The 14,291-nt window shown below is 43.3% G+C and overlaps 1 protein-coding gene across 2 annotated transcripts in view; it reads right to left on the bottom strand.

Annotated features, from left to right (window-relative positions):
- RASA3 (RAS p21 protein activator 3) overlaps window positions 1-14,291 on the bottom strand; it is a 197,481-nt gene that overhangs the window by 123,696 nt on the left and 59,494 nt on the right. The window contains exon 1 of one of the 2 annotated variants that reach the window (XM_050980641.1): window positions 6,107-6,378. The exons of the other annotated variant lie outside the window; for it this stretch is intronic. Coding sequence (XP_050836598.1) covers window positions 6,107-6,161 — 55 coding nt within the window. The 5' untranslated portion in view covers window positions 6,162-6,378. Of the gene's footprint in view, window positions 1-6,106; window positions 6,379-14,291 lie in introns of those variants that run through there. 2 annotated transcript variants of the gene reach the window in all.

Raw genomic sequence — 14,291 nt, 5'->3', positions numbered from 1 at the left:
TGGTTTTCACCAATGATAGTGAAATAGTAAAAAAAATACAAAAAACATTCATCAGTCTGAAGACTAATTCAAGGCAATGAAGTTTTCAAAAGCATTTTCTGGAAAACTGAGAAAGATATCCAGCACTTGTATGTCCTTATGTAAGAGCATTTGGTACTTGACCACCAGACAATCACTTCCATGAAGAGAGACAAGAAAATACTTCTCAAGAGATATATCAAATAACAGTTCTTTTGAATGTACCAACTCCAGAAGAAGACCAAAAAACCTAAGTTTACTTGTTGACATCAGAGGCCCTGAACATGTCTGTTGAACACATTCACTCCTGTGAATTTACCTCTACACTCTCTAAAACCAAAACACATGGGCTTCTACTCATATATGAAACCTTTTCTACTTAAAAAGAAAGTAAGACTATGGATGGAATGCTATGGAGTTTGGTATCAAAGGAAGCCCCAAACACAAGCAGCATATATTTCTTCAAAACTACATTCACTGCAGCATTTTCCACTGCTACCTCTGTTTCCTCCTCTCACGTGCAGAAAATACAGTCTTACTCCAGCCATGGCTGTTCTTGACAGTCCATAAACAGCCAGGGCACTCAGCCTCTAGAAAAAGCGCTGGATCCAGACCCTTTCCATTCAGCACACTGAACACAAGCTGGTCAGAACACAGCCACCACCAAATCTAGCAATGTCAAATACTGAACCAGCAGTGACAAATCTGCATAATTTATTCTGCATCTTCCATAGCCTGAGAGACTCAAGCCTTAATGAGCATTGCTACAGTCAATCAATAAGAACATTAAATTGCCACTTTATTTCACCTATCCAACATCAGTTTAAGCTGTACTTGTTAACTTTTTAATGTGAAGAAAAGATCTTGAGAAGTCTCAAATATATTCAGGGTGAGACACAAATAGCTTTTTTTCCTTTATTTTCTTCTTGGTCCTCTAACTCAGAAACACCGGAAAAAAACAATCTTATCTTTATAAGAAACATTTCACACTTCCTAAATATTTTTCCATTTGGTTTTTATAAATACATACATACATATATAGATATATATATATATGATAGAGAGAGAGATAGAGAGAGAGAGAGAGAGAGAGAGAAGTACCTGGGAAAAATTCTCTCATTCTAAAAATATCTATTCCACAACCTTGTGCCCCATTTAAAAGGGAATAAATCCTTTTACAGTATTATGCAATGAACATATTTAGTCGTAATTACTTCTACAAGTAACCACTTAAGGCATTAAATCCCAGCAGACAACATTAAAAGGGACATCCTCTCAAGACAAAATGAATTTCCCTGAACAACCTTAGTATTAATAGGCTTAGGGAGACCTTAAATTTGTCAGGGACAACTTTCTTCTTAGCCTGGGAAATGCAGAGACATCTCTCAAACATTTACTCTGTACCAGGTTTAATGGTGGAAGCCCGTAAATACCTTCTCCTGGCAACTGACCTGCTTAAACACCAGTAAACCAGCACTTAACTAAGTACTCTGCCTGACTTCACCCAAGACTCTGTTTCACAAGTATAATTGCTTTCACAGTGTCTTAAACTACACAGCTCTCCATTAATTAGTAAAGAAGGCACACTAAGGATAAAAGGCAAAGAGATGGCATGTCTACAGACCAACCATCCTCATTTTGTCAACTGGACATAAACAAGGTCTCACAGTTCCTAGAAAATGGGGTGAGTTTAGAACAGGGTAAGCTGTGCGTGAAGCACCAACCTACATCAGGTAGGAGCCAACTTTTATCACAAATTTCTCTGCTTCATGACTCTGCTCACACTTAGTGCTAAGGATAACTTATGCTGCTGGAATTCCCACATTTTAGATTGAGGCCTCAACACCTTGTAACCACAAAATGGCTCTTTTAAAAGATAAAAAAAGAAAGATTTAGAAGTTCATTAATGTCTTAAATTGCAACAAGCGCTCATGGTGCACAACGGCATTGTTATTATCCAGCTCAAAAAGTGGATTATCTGTCAGCTCAAAAGTACAACGAGTAAAGTGTCCTCCTCACTATATTACAGCCCCAGTAAACTCTCATTCTGCAACATCCTCCTGCCCCAATTACTACTTTCAAACTATCAGACAGAACTATAACAAGCTCTACTACTGTTAGAAAAAATACTATTTTAAAGCAGAGCCAAATGTCCCTCAGTATAACAGTACTAGATTTTAGGGACATGAAAAGCTTGCTAAAGTGAAAATTCACAAACGAGCTGTTTCTTTAGATTTTTCAAGTATAAACAAATTCACAAAGTAAAATCTGGCAGCAGGTTCTCTGCTAGCCAGCACACAGCTTTCAACAGCAGAAACGCTAAACATGAGCTTTTATTTTTTTCAACTGAAAGTTTAATAGTTGATGCCATTTAAGGAGGAAAAAAGTAGCAATTAAGTACAGCATATTTATTAAATATTAAGAGTACAACAAAAGTCATGTTGTCAAGCAGAAGGACTCTTTGTAGTTTTTCCAGCCAATCATCAGCCATAGAGCCTTATGTTGTTTCCTTTCAGGTTTTGAAACACTGACTCATGGAAATATCAGCACTGCACACTTCCTCAAAGTGGCAATCTTATAGGAAGTGTTTGTTTAGTCTTACATGACACATTGTTTTGTTTATGTATAAGGGATTCCGGTAAAAATAATTTTCAATTAAGGAAAAAAAAAGACATAAGCACAATGGTTTCAGTTATGGGAAGCCAAAATAAATCAGTTTCAACTAGACATCTGAACAGCACATTCGTTAACAGAAGTACTACTTTTTTCTTTCTACTGTACATTACTTCCTTGCAACATGAGCAGAAGTTGCCAGGCATTAACTTCTTTCAATTCAACTAACCACAGAAGAAACTGGACAGGAGGTAGCACAGTAACAACTCTTAACACTGGTACCCACATCAACAGCTCACATTGCTGCTCCCCAGATTCAGCATCTCAGTGAGCCAACTTTGGGAGGTGCCACACCATTGTCAGTTCAACTGAGTGAGGCAAACACACATCTTCCTAAAAAGCCGAACTGTTTCAGCACTTTCAAAAAAGGAGACAGATGGCTCAAGCTAAATCCAAGTATGACTAGAAACTACACTCCTCAGAACATGGAAGCACTTAAAAGATGCAGAATGTAATAACCCACCTGGCTTAATATGTCTGATTCCATGCAGTCCATCAGTCCCAAAAGAACGAGTTATACAAGCAGAAGAAAATACCTTCATTTACCTGCAGCTTCTTGGAAATACAGGACAAGCCAGCCATAGCAGTACACTGTATTAGGACATTCAAACATCTCCAGGCCACAGATGTTTTGCACAGCCAAAAGCCTCCCAACTGCATCCGCCTCCCCATTAAGAGAGGCATGCTAACATGGGTGTCCACTCTGCTTGCACTGATTCCTCAATGAATCAATCCTACATTTCATTCAACTTATTCTAAGGCACACCTGTATATCAGTGTCCCCATTCATGATTTGCCAGCAGAGGGGCTACAGAGAAGGAAATGTCTTATCAGATCAAGCTCAGAATATCTGAAAGTCAGAGATCAGACAGAGCTTGGCTATGAAACAAGCTCCTAAAGAACAGAACTGACCACTTCCTCAGCATGACAAATCAAAGCAAATCAACATGGAAAATGACTTACCGTTCTGCCCTCAAATAAGTTTTCTCTTAACCCGTTCATTGAAAGACTAAAGCCTCCTGTCACTAGAAAAGAGAGAAAACTACAAAACACCCATGAATGGGAACTGCTAAAAGAAATGCACTATTGGGAATAGCTAAAAATAGTAGTGTCCCTCCAATGTTCACCATCTTTTCAGGGGTGCCCAGCAACAGGATGAGGAAAAATGGCCATAAATAGAAATGCAGTTAAGTTCCACCTCAACATGAAGAACCTCTTTACACTGAGGGTGGCAGAGCACTGGACATGTTGTCCAGTGGAGAAAGGTCATGGAGTCTCCCTCTCTGGAGACACTCAAAAGCCACCTGGGCACTTTGCTGTATAACCCATGCTAGGTGACACTGCCTTGACAGGGGGTTTGCAGTAGATGATATCCAGCGATCCCTCCCAACCCTGACAACTCCGTGAGTCTGTGACCTCCCTTCAGACCCAGTCACAGGACTTTCTGTAGGGAGCCTACAAGCTCCATATACAAATTCCAGAAGATTAGGATTGCTTTACGAGGCAAATCTGATTAGGAATACTTCCTCAACCCATCAAAGCAATCCCGCCACTTCCTATTTTTGTGACAATTCTCCAAGAGACAGTCAGCTACAGAGAGGAGTGTGACTTTCGAACACGAGCGGCAGAAAGCGGCGGGGCTGCCAGGCCGCCGGTGCTCGCCCCCGGCCGCGGGCAGACGGAAGCGCTCGGCTCCGCCCCCTGCCGGGCAGCGGCGGAACGGCGGCGCAGCGCCGGGCATTGTCCTTCACATCCTCCGGGAAACACCTTCCGCTCCGACGGCACAAGCCAAGCACCGGGATGCTCGCGGCTTTTCCTCTCGCTATCCAGCCTAAAAAACAGCGGGGATCCTTGCTGCAAGCTCTGCAGTAATCAAGTGCTTAGCTCCGACAGCTGAAGTCAGCAGTGGGACTAACTTTAGTCCGCGACATAATAAGATTCATCTCAAGACTTTTACAGCTGTTATTGTATTCGATCTCCTCAACAGTGCAAAGAAATTCCCACACTGTCGTGACTTCAATCATTGAGGTATAAGATCATCACTTGTTTTCTTCTCAAGAAAACCCCAGCTAATCGAACACAAACAGCTTAGCCTCAAGTCATCATCCTACACGCGGAATGCGTTCTTAGCCCTTTTACTAAAAATCACCAGATGGAAACAACTTGGGATATCATCACTCGCGTGCTGTACGGATTTCTCCCTTTTAAAGAAATTTTTAGAAAGCCCTTTTTTAATTTCCCCTCCCGTCTTTGAAAACAGACAGAGAGCAAGTCTCCATCCACACTCTATAGGCTTACTGGATCTCTTTTCTGGATGTATCCGAGAACATAAAACGAACACATAATTTTTAGCTTATATGATAAAATTTCAACTCTTAAAAACTGCTATCACTAAACCACCTGTTGGCAATTAAAGAGGAAAGGATCCTGGCAATGGTCTCTTTGAAATGCTAACGCCACTGTCCAATAATGAGATTTTCTACGTAATCTCACGTTTCAGTTTCATCCAACACGCCAACTGGAGGCTGCAAATTTGCTTCCGAACGCAGGGAAACGCAAAGGGATATTTTTTTCAAGAGCTTTATTAGGAAGCCACACGCCTTCGGTACCCACCGCTGTGAGCCCGGCGCTGAACTTCGCCACTTCCCCTGCAGCTCGCAGCCCCCGCGCCCCATCCCGGGGAGGAGAACCGCTCGCTCGGCATGTGGGACCGATTGTCTTACGGAAACGAGGGATTTCCCTCCCAGTCGGCACACTCAGAACTCGACCAGGGAGAGTTTAATCCGCTCGCTGACATCTGTCGCTTACTTTCTAATAATGTGGTTTGGAACTCGCTCAACACAAGAAGAAGAGCGAATCTCCAAAAGCGCGAGTCGGAGGAAGCCGTAAGGAAGCGACAGCAGCCCCTGCCTGTCCCCCTCGCCGGGGGCAGGGGCTGACACAGCGGCTCCTGCACACAGCCGCTTTTGGGCCGGCTGCACACCAGCTTTGCCAGTGACACACAGTGCTGAGACTCGGTGGCCGCCTTCAAACTTTTACAGCGCAGCTTAGCAACAAAAAGAAAAAAGAAAAAAAAAGAAAAGGAAAAAAAAAACCCACCCACCCCCCCCAAAAAAAAAAAAACCACAAAAAAACCCAAAACACGCGAAATCCGCCGAATACCCTGCGCCGCCTGGACTGCCGCCGGCGCCGCTCGCCTGCCGGACGCACGGCGCTGCCCGCCCGTCCCCGCGGCACCGACCGCCCGCCCCGCACGGCCCCGCAGAGCCCCCCCGGGCCGCGGGCACCGCCCGCCCCGCCGCCCCCCGCGCTCCCCCGGCGGGACGCAGAGGGCCGGGCAGCGCGAAGGGGCGCTCGGCGCCTCGCCACCCTCCGCCCCAGCGGGGGCTCCCTGCGCGCTGCCCCGCGCACTCACCGATTTTAATCCTGACGCTCTGGAAGACCCGCAGCCCCTCTTCCTCCACCGCCATGGTGGTGGTGCTGCCGCCGCCGCTGCGCCTGACGCTCAGCAGTGCTGGAGCCCCGCCGCCGCGGAGGCGCGGGGACCGGGCAGGAGGAGGCAGGCGAGATGCTCCGGCAGACGGGAAGGAGCGAGGACGGCCGGACGGCTCGGGACGCACCGCGACCAGGCTGGAGCGAGCGAGCTACAGAGCGGCCGCGCAGCCCAGCGGAGCGCGGCGCGGCGCAGCGTCCGCCTCCCCCCGCCGTGGGCTGGCAGCGCCCGCCCCGCCGCCGCCCCCTCATTGGCCGGCGGGGCGGCGGCCGCAGCGCTCATTGGCCCGCTGCCCGCCGGGACGGGGGGAGCGCGTGGGGGAGCGCGGAGCGCGGCAACAGCTGGAGCGCGGCCGCCCCCCGCAGCCCGGCCCGGTCCGGCCCCGCCGCACCCGCACCCGCGCCCGGCCGGGACCCCCAGCGGGCAGCGCGGCGCGGTAAGGGCTGAATAACTCCGTGGGCCCGCTCCTGTGCCTGCCCGGACCAGCCGCCGGGAGCAGCCGTTGGCGTCATGGCGAGAGAGAGGGAGGGAGGGAGGGATGTGTAAGTCCTGTTTCCCACACAGCCATAAAGAGAGGGCTCGAACGATGCCGCAGGTTGAAAGCCATTCATTAGCGAGGAAAAGAAGTCCCGTATTAAATAAACAAACCCGTTTGGGCGCTGGGAGCAGGCCAGTCTGTCTTCCTGGCTCCATTTGATCAGCGGCAAAGCTGGCTCTACCTGATTGCACGGGGAGAGCAGGGAATTCAGATTTCAGACTTGCATGATTACACATTAAACAACAAGAAATAGGACCTGTGTCAGTGTTCAGTGCCAAACTTTGGGTCTTGTAAAGTCAGTAATTGAAATATGCCTTCCCTAAAGGTCTGGCAAAAGCAGAGCACAAGGTTCAGTGGAGGTCTACAGACTACATTATTTCAAAAACTGAAAAATCAAATTACCTTTGGCGCATTCATAATCCCCCTAAAGAGGCTTGGAACATCCCTATGCAGAACAGCCCAGGCACATCACAGTCCAACATGTCTGATAAACACAACAAAATGCCCTTTCTCAAGCCTGCAATTAAAAAAAATAATTAAATACTTTCCTGTTCTAGCTCTAATTTCAGGAGTGATAGAAAGGCAAACTCACTAAGGACAATCTATACATATATTAAAAAGCTATAAATGAAGAACAGCAAGAAGTCAGAAGGCAAGTCAGTCATGGGCAGTATAAAGTCTGCACCAAAGAGGTGCATGAAAGCCTGATGAAAACAGTTAAGCAATCCATCAATGCTTGAATCACGGAAGGTGCAACATATAATAAATACCCTTTATTAAAAAAAAAAAAAAAAAAAAAGAAAGAAAGAAAGAAGGTGAGATATGGAATTACAGAAGGAGCTACAATAGCAGAGGAAGTCAGCTTGTAGGAAAGCCTGAGGCATCTGAGTTTTCCCACACAGGTATGGGCCTAGCTGAAGGAAACTGGCAAGCTCACAGCCAAAAAAGGAAGCAGTGAGTTATCTCAAGGAGCTGCCTGACTTACTGTGCCTTCCTTGTCTGCATAGCCAAGTGACACATGTAATTTGATAAAAATACTTTTACAGAACAGGACTCTAAAGAGATTTTACAAAGTACAGGCTTCCATTTATCAACATCCATGCTGTAATTCCTTCTTCCTCACTCTAATATGCCCAATGTCCTCTGCAACCTCATTATACCCATTCCACCATGTGCCATCTTTTCTTTTATAATGCTCTCAGCTCACTCCCAGCAACACTTCAGCTCCTCTGCCTGCTGGTCCTTCACATCCCCCGTGATACCTTCAGTGCTCCCTGCCCTAATAACCTTTAGCATTTTCTGCACCATAACCCAAATTTCAATTGTCACAATACTTCTGATTCCCCTCTTTTTTTTTTTCAAATTCAGCTAGACAAGAGGCAACACAAGCAGCACTCTGAACAGAAATTACAAGAACGCTGATCAGAAAGCTCACATTTTAAGAAGGACATTGTCTCAGATCAGCTAACCTGATGTTGCCTCTCAGATGCTGGATGTGACAAACAAACTATTTTTGGGTATACATGTCTGGTTAACAATCTGTACATGGCCAAATATAAAAAGCAATATACAAAGTCTGTTGCTTTTGCTCTTTCACCACACATGCACATTCCTTGAACATATTGATGCAAAATAAATACAAGCCCACTGGGCCATCTCACTGAAGAAAAATGGCAAGCAACAATGCTGTACACAAGCACAAACAAAGAATTACAGCTATAAGCAAGTGGATCATGTTCAGCTATAAGCAAAGGTATCCTGTGCTTAGGATCTTTCTAAATCTTCCTCAACAGCATCAGGGAGAAACCTGCCTCCATGCTCTAAATATTAGGGACACCTTTAATAAAATATTTTACTTCTGTATTTGCTACATAAGGACTTCAGCTGGCCTCATTTCTCTGTTGGAAGCTTTTCTTATCTGCAGAAAGTTGACCCCAAAATAGTAATTTTAAAAAAAAATCACTTTTTCTATTCTCTTCCCAGCATTTGCTGCTGTAAGAACTGTTCTCAGCAGATAGTGAACAGACTATCCTTCCCAATTTGCCATTATGTTCTTTCCAGATAGTCATGGCATTTCTATCTATATCCTTTACGCCCAGAAAATGAAAGAACATATCTAACTATAATACAGTCTTTGTATGTTCAGAAAATCAAGCTCTACATAAATTCCCCACCCCTTGATGTGCAGACAAAGCCCACCATCTTAAATGTAATGTCATTTGACCCAGCATAAATTCACCTTGTAATCTAAGGTGCTGCTTTTCTCCCACGCCCTAACCTCAAGTGTTGCTTGCAACCTCACCCTGTGCTAAAGCTGGTCTCACAAGGGTGTGTGGTGTAACACTTTTGTTGGGTAAAAAAAAAAATACACTGTCATGACTCCCATTTGTATTTTGTGAAAAACAAGAGGCCCATAAAAGCCATGACACTTGGAAATCCTTTACCCAGCATCAGAAAGCATCTCAATCCACAGGTGTGGTTAGAGCACAGTGCCATGCTGGGCAGCTTTAGGAATGCATACCTGCCCATGGCTATACTTCCAGGCTATTTTTCAGGATGGCCTAGCTTTGACAAGAGCACAGATATGTCCAGGAAAAGTAGGGCAAAATTTAACCAAAAAGCCAGCCTTTCCTGTGAAATGTAGTGGAGCACAACCAACTTCCACACTTTAGCAGAACAGAAACTATCAAGATGCCTACAGAATCTATTAGCAGCAATTGGAACAGACCAACATTTAACAACATCAAAACACACAAAAAATTAGTAAATAAAAAAAAACAGTGTATAGCAAGAAAAAATAGGGAAAAAAACTGGCTCCTTCTTGGAGTTTTTGCTATGGAATAAATTAATATTCCTCACATGAAAATCTACAAATGGTTGCTTGCAGCTCTGTGCTGTCCAGCTACACTTCTGGTTTCCCACCAGATCTTTTCTGCTGAAGCTCTTTGTCAGTGCTTCTGTGTATCAGTGAGCTAGTTTATTTTCTGTCAGATCTTGTTTTCTTGACATACAGCTGAAAGCTTGTTGCTTCCTCTGTAATAAACTTGTCTCCAGATGTTATACAGTTCGACAATGTAAATGCAAGCACTGTTTCAAAATTCACATGAATATGTATTTTTAAAGATGTTAAACATAGTATGAAAAACAGCCAAAGAGTGTGTGCTGCTTTTTATTTCTTCATTGCTGAAATGAAATCTCAGCAGCAGCATCACATATGTGTGTGCATATTACACATAACATGTGCAGGCAACATGAGGTATGCAGCTACAGCAGGCTCATCAAAAAAAATCTAGGCAAAGTGAAATACTGCTTTTTAAGATGTGGATGAGTCTGTTAGTGACGACGTCTATCCCAACTGTCTTCATCCAAGCCATATGGGTTTATATTATCAGCTCTTCAGAGGATTCTTGAATCTAAATTAGACTACAAAGAAGGTCATTTTCTGTGACTCATTTGTGCCCAGCAAGGAAATCATTTCCTCTCTTGATCTACATGATAGCTTTCTCTTGGGAGGAAACAGAATATAAGAAGCTCTCTAATCTCCTTTTGCATTATGCAAGAAACTAACAAAATATGAACCTTCTATCACTAGGGTAGCACAAAGCTGCTACCTATATTTATGTGAAGGAACAACATATTTATGTGAAGGAACAACATATAAGGAAATATCACTGTTATAAAAAGCAAGACTATGATCTGATGACTGAGATATTGTAATTGAATTCTAGGAAGACATAGACAGTTTTAACTAATAATATTTGTACCAGGCCTAAAGGCAGCTACTATCCATGTCGAGATGCTGCATGATATGACGACTATGCTGACTAGGGTGACTCAATAAACATTTATCCCTGGCAAAGTGAGTGGAGAAGCAAAGGAGTCTTTGTTAGAGCCTCTGCATCCTATTCCCTGTCTGAGTGGTAAATTCAGACCTTGCAGTGATAGCTCTCACAGGAAGATAGCAAAAGCAGCTGGGTATTTTTGCTCCTGAAGTCCTAGAGCCAACCAACTGGTCAGGAAAATCTGCACTCCTTCCTTCAGTCTCCATGCATAGTGAGATATGGCAGAAATATACTATGCAAGTAGGTAGGAAATTAAGACTGAGTCTGTGATTACCTGTGTCACCCCAGGCTAAGAGTTCGCATCTGATGTATTCCAGAGGAATGATGAAACAGTAGTGAAACTGCTTGTATGATTAGTCTAGCACAAAAACACTCTGGCCATTACACTAGATAAAAGAGGAAGAAAGAGAGTGATAACAAGAAGAAACCTTTAATTAGCAAAATGTCAGCAACAGTGACAAGAAAGCACAGATTTCACAATAATACAGAAGTGAAAAAGTCTAATTGAAGGAGAAATGTGGGAAAGAGCAGATACTACTGAAGTGGCTGTTACTGAGCTCTGTGTGTGTACCAGTGCACATGCATGCATGGTACACTCACACACTGGATAAAAATAGATCTGTGCATCAGAATCAGGAAAACCAGGGCTTTCATTGCAGTCACTACACTTAAAGAAAGGAAAGATCTCCCCTGTGACCCCTGAGTACAGGAAGTAAAGCATGTCTACCTGGTTTTCTTACTAGTTACCTTCAAAAAATCCCACATTTTTGCTGCTTGTTGCTGGAACATGGGGCCAGGAAGAGGCCAGAAGGGGGAAAAGAAAAATGGCTTTAATTACAGGAAAAGGGGGTCAGTAAGAACTGGTTGTTACAGTAGCCAAGACAATACAACTAACTTTCATGGTATATAGGGTTTTTTAAAGTTTTTCTCTTTTTTTGCTCTTTTAATTCTTGTTCCTAACTTCTAAAAATCTGTCAGTCTAGTTCTTTCCTAAAATACAGATCTATGTTAAATTCAAGTCATTTCAGCAGCAAGCTCATAACATTCAGGATTCCAATTAAGTTTACCAACATAAAATACTTTCTGGTTAAACTTACAAAAGCTTTGTGTTCTGGGCCATATCTGCTTTACTTGAGCTTATAAACTTTGCTTTCCTATGAAGGAACAAATCCCTTTATCCTTCCATATAAGATTATAATGTAATAAAACTGCAATAAGATCTTACAGAAAAATAAAAATAAAACCAAAAGAAAACACTGAAAACCCCAGTGATTATGTACAAGAATGAAATATGGTGAATTTTCCTGCAGTTTAAAAAGTTTGCACCTATTCTCATATCTTCCACATTAACCTTTTGTGAAACTGCTAGATTAAAGAAAAAAATGAACAGCAATAGGACTTACTAGTGTTTTAAAAATACTGAATACTTCTGTTTATAATAAATATATGGTTTTGCAAACAGGCATATAAACAACCATATTTCACAAGCCATTGCATATTGGCAGCCATAATCATCATTTTCACATCTCCTTTGCTTTTAAGTCATCAGCTCATCTGCAGTCTTCTCTGTTCTTCATGAGAATTAATTTGACAAAATAGGACTCCACCCTTACTCTCCACCTCTAAGGCAAAATTTCAACCCCCCTCAGTTTGGCAGCACCAGTAGTATCTATTTTGAGGGGACTGCAAAGAGAGCTTTTGCCCCTTCTTCTTCCTCTTATCCACCCCAGGAGATTGTGTAGCCCCCCAGAAGAAAGCCATTTGGATTATATTACAAACATGTGCCCTAAAACACACATTAAACAAACACTTCTCTGCCTCTGAGATGTGTTCCAGTTTTGTGCTATAAGTGAGACCTGTAAGGCAGATGCTGTGAAGTTTACATTGACTTGGTGAAGTTTTGCATCACTTACCCACTGGGTATTTTTACCCACAAGCAGGGGCACACAGCTGTCCCACATGCTGCTGTAAACCTTGACCAGACTTTTCCATGCAGTCACGCGTTTAGTATGGGTCAGGTCCTGTGGTCTTCCTTTGCTCAAATACCCCATTGAAGCCAACACTGGAAGGTCAACTTGCAAATGCCACCCTCTCTGTGTGGTGAATAGCTCCCATTGAATACACTGGGATTACTCATGTGTATGAGTGACTACCAACAAGAGCAAAAGGAGCAAAATCTGGTTCTCATTAAACACTGCTATCTGAATAAAACCTCCTTCAGTCAGTAGTAACAATCAGGCGGAGCAGCTCTCTCAGTGAGAAGCTACACAGGAAGGGCAATATAGCACCATTTGTCACTGTATTTTAACACATAATTCTTTGAAGCATCAGTTAACTATCCAGGCATGACTACATGGAAGAGCTCTATCCCACCACAGTTGATGAGCAAAGATAATCTTATACCATGGAACACAATTAGCCAGATGGTTATTCAGAGGTTTTTGGAATAGAAGCAATTTCTCTGATCTGGGAGATTAAAAAAAAAAACAAGGCTGAATTTAAAAATAAAAATCATACCACACTTGATATCCAAGTATTTAATTACATATTATCATGGGTAACTACTAATGGGCTCCAATTACGCAATATTCGTTTATTGCTTTCGGAAACATTTATAGCACTAGATAATGTCTAGATTTAAGTCAATATCTGAATAAACAGCCTGGAAAACACATCATTTGTACTCAGATTGGGTTACTAGCATGATTATCATCTGCCACCTGCTGGAAATAGCTGTGATAATGCAACTAAGTTCCACAGATGGAAGGTCTGGTCACTCACAGAACAAGCAGAAATGTCAAAGAGTAAAAGTATATTCCTTGTTCCCAGGAGTTTATTCCTCTTGCACCCACTGGGAAAGCTTGTTTTGCCAAACTGGGATATTTGTGAGCATCCACAGAGAAACCTTAACATGACTTTGTTTAAACAAACAGAAATTAATTTGCTATTGAAAATGGCATTATCTGCCTGTGTCTGACCAGAAGGGAAGATTTATAGTCTGAAACTAATGCATGCAGCTAATCCTAACTCAGGCTGGCATAGCTGGCTTTGCCACTCTGCTAGAAGTTGAACGATTTGCAGGTTCCCCTGTACCATCATCACGTTGTCTTCGAGCCTCATTCAAAGAGAATGGCCACTCTGGCTTTATGGTGGCCCATAAAACCCTCAAGGACAACAAAACCTGCTCATTCAAGACATCTGCTCTCACTCAAAAAAAAGGGGACAGTGTTTGTATGCCGTATTCTTCAGAGAGCCAGAACCTTGTAACTTGCTTCCTCTGTGCCAGCAAATCAGAGTGAGTAAACCACATAAGCCAGAGGGTAAATCCAGAGGCAGCCCTGCAGGACTGGCCTTCCTCTCTCCCTTGTGCAGAACAGTAGCAGGACACACAGGTACGACGAGCAGTTCTTGTCAGGGGCTGGCTTATTGTGTCCCACTGGCTGATGACAGGACTAATTGTATTAGTGTGATTTTGCAATTGGCAGGTCTCCCCAAGCCAGTTAGGAGAATGAGCAGGTGCCACTATATTAGAGAGTCAGACCCTTTTTTATTAAACAAAATCAAACACAGGCCTTAAGCAACCAATTTTTGCTTGCCCAGCAGGTTTAGAACATCAGCCCAGAGTTAGTGTTTAGACGGTTCTTGCATTCAGGGAAACAGTGTCTTTCTCTGCATACCTTTCAATTATTTCTGAGGTCAAAAAAGGAGAATAAAAAGGGAAAATGAA

Source organism: Serinus canaria, chromosome 1, assembly GCF_022539315.1.
Source record: "Serinus canaria isolate serCan28SL12 chromosome 1, serCan2020, whole genome shotgun sequence".
Lineage (NCBI taxonomy): Eukaryota > Metazoa > Chordata > Aves > Passeriformes > Fringillidae > Serinus > Serinus canaria.
Note: the sequence above shows the minus strand (reverse complement) of the source record. Positions and strands in the feature narration are given on the sequence as shown.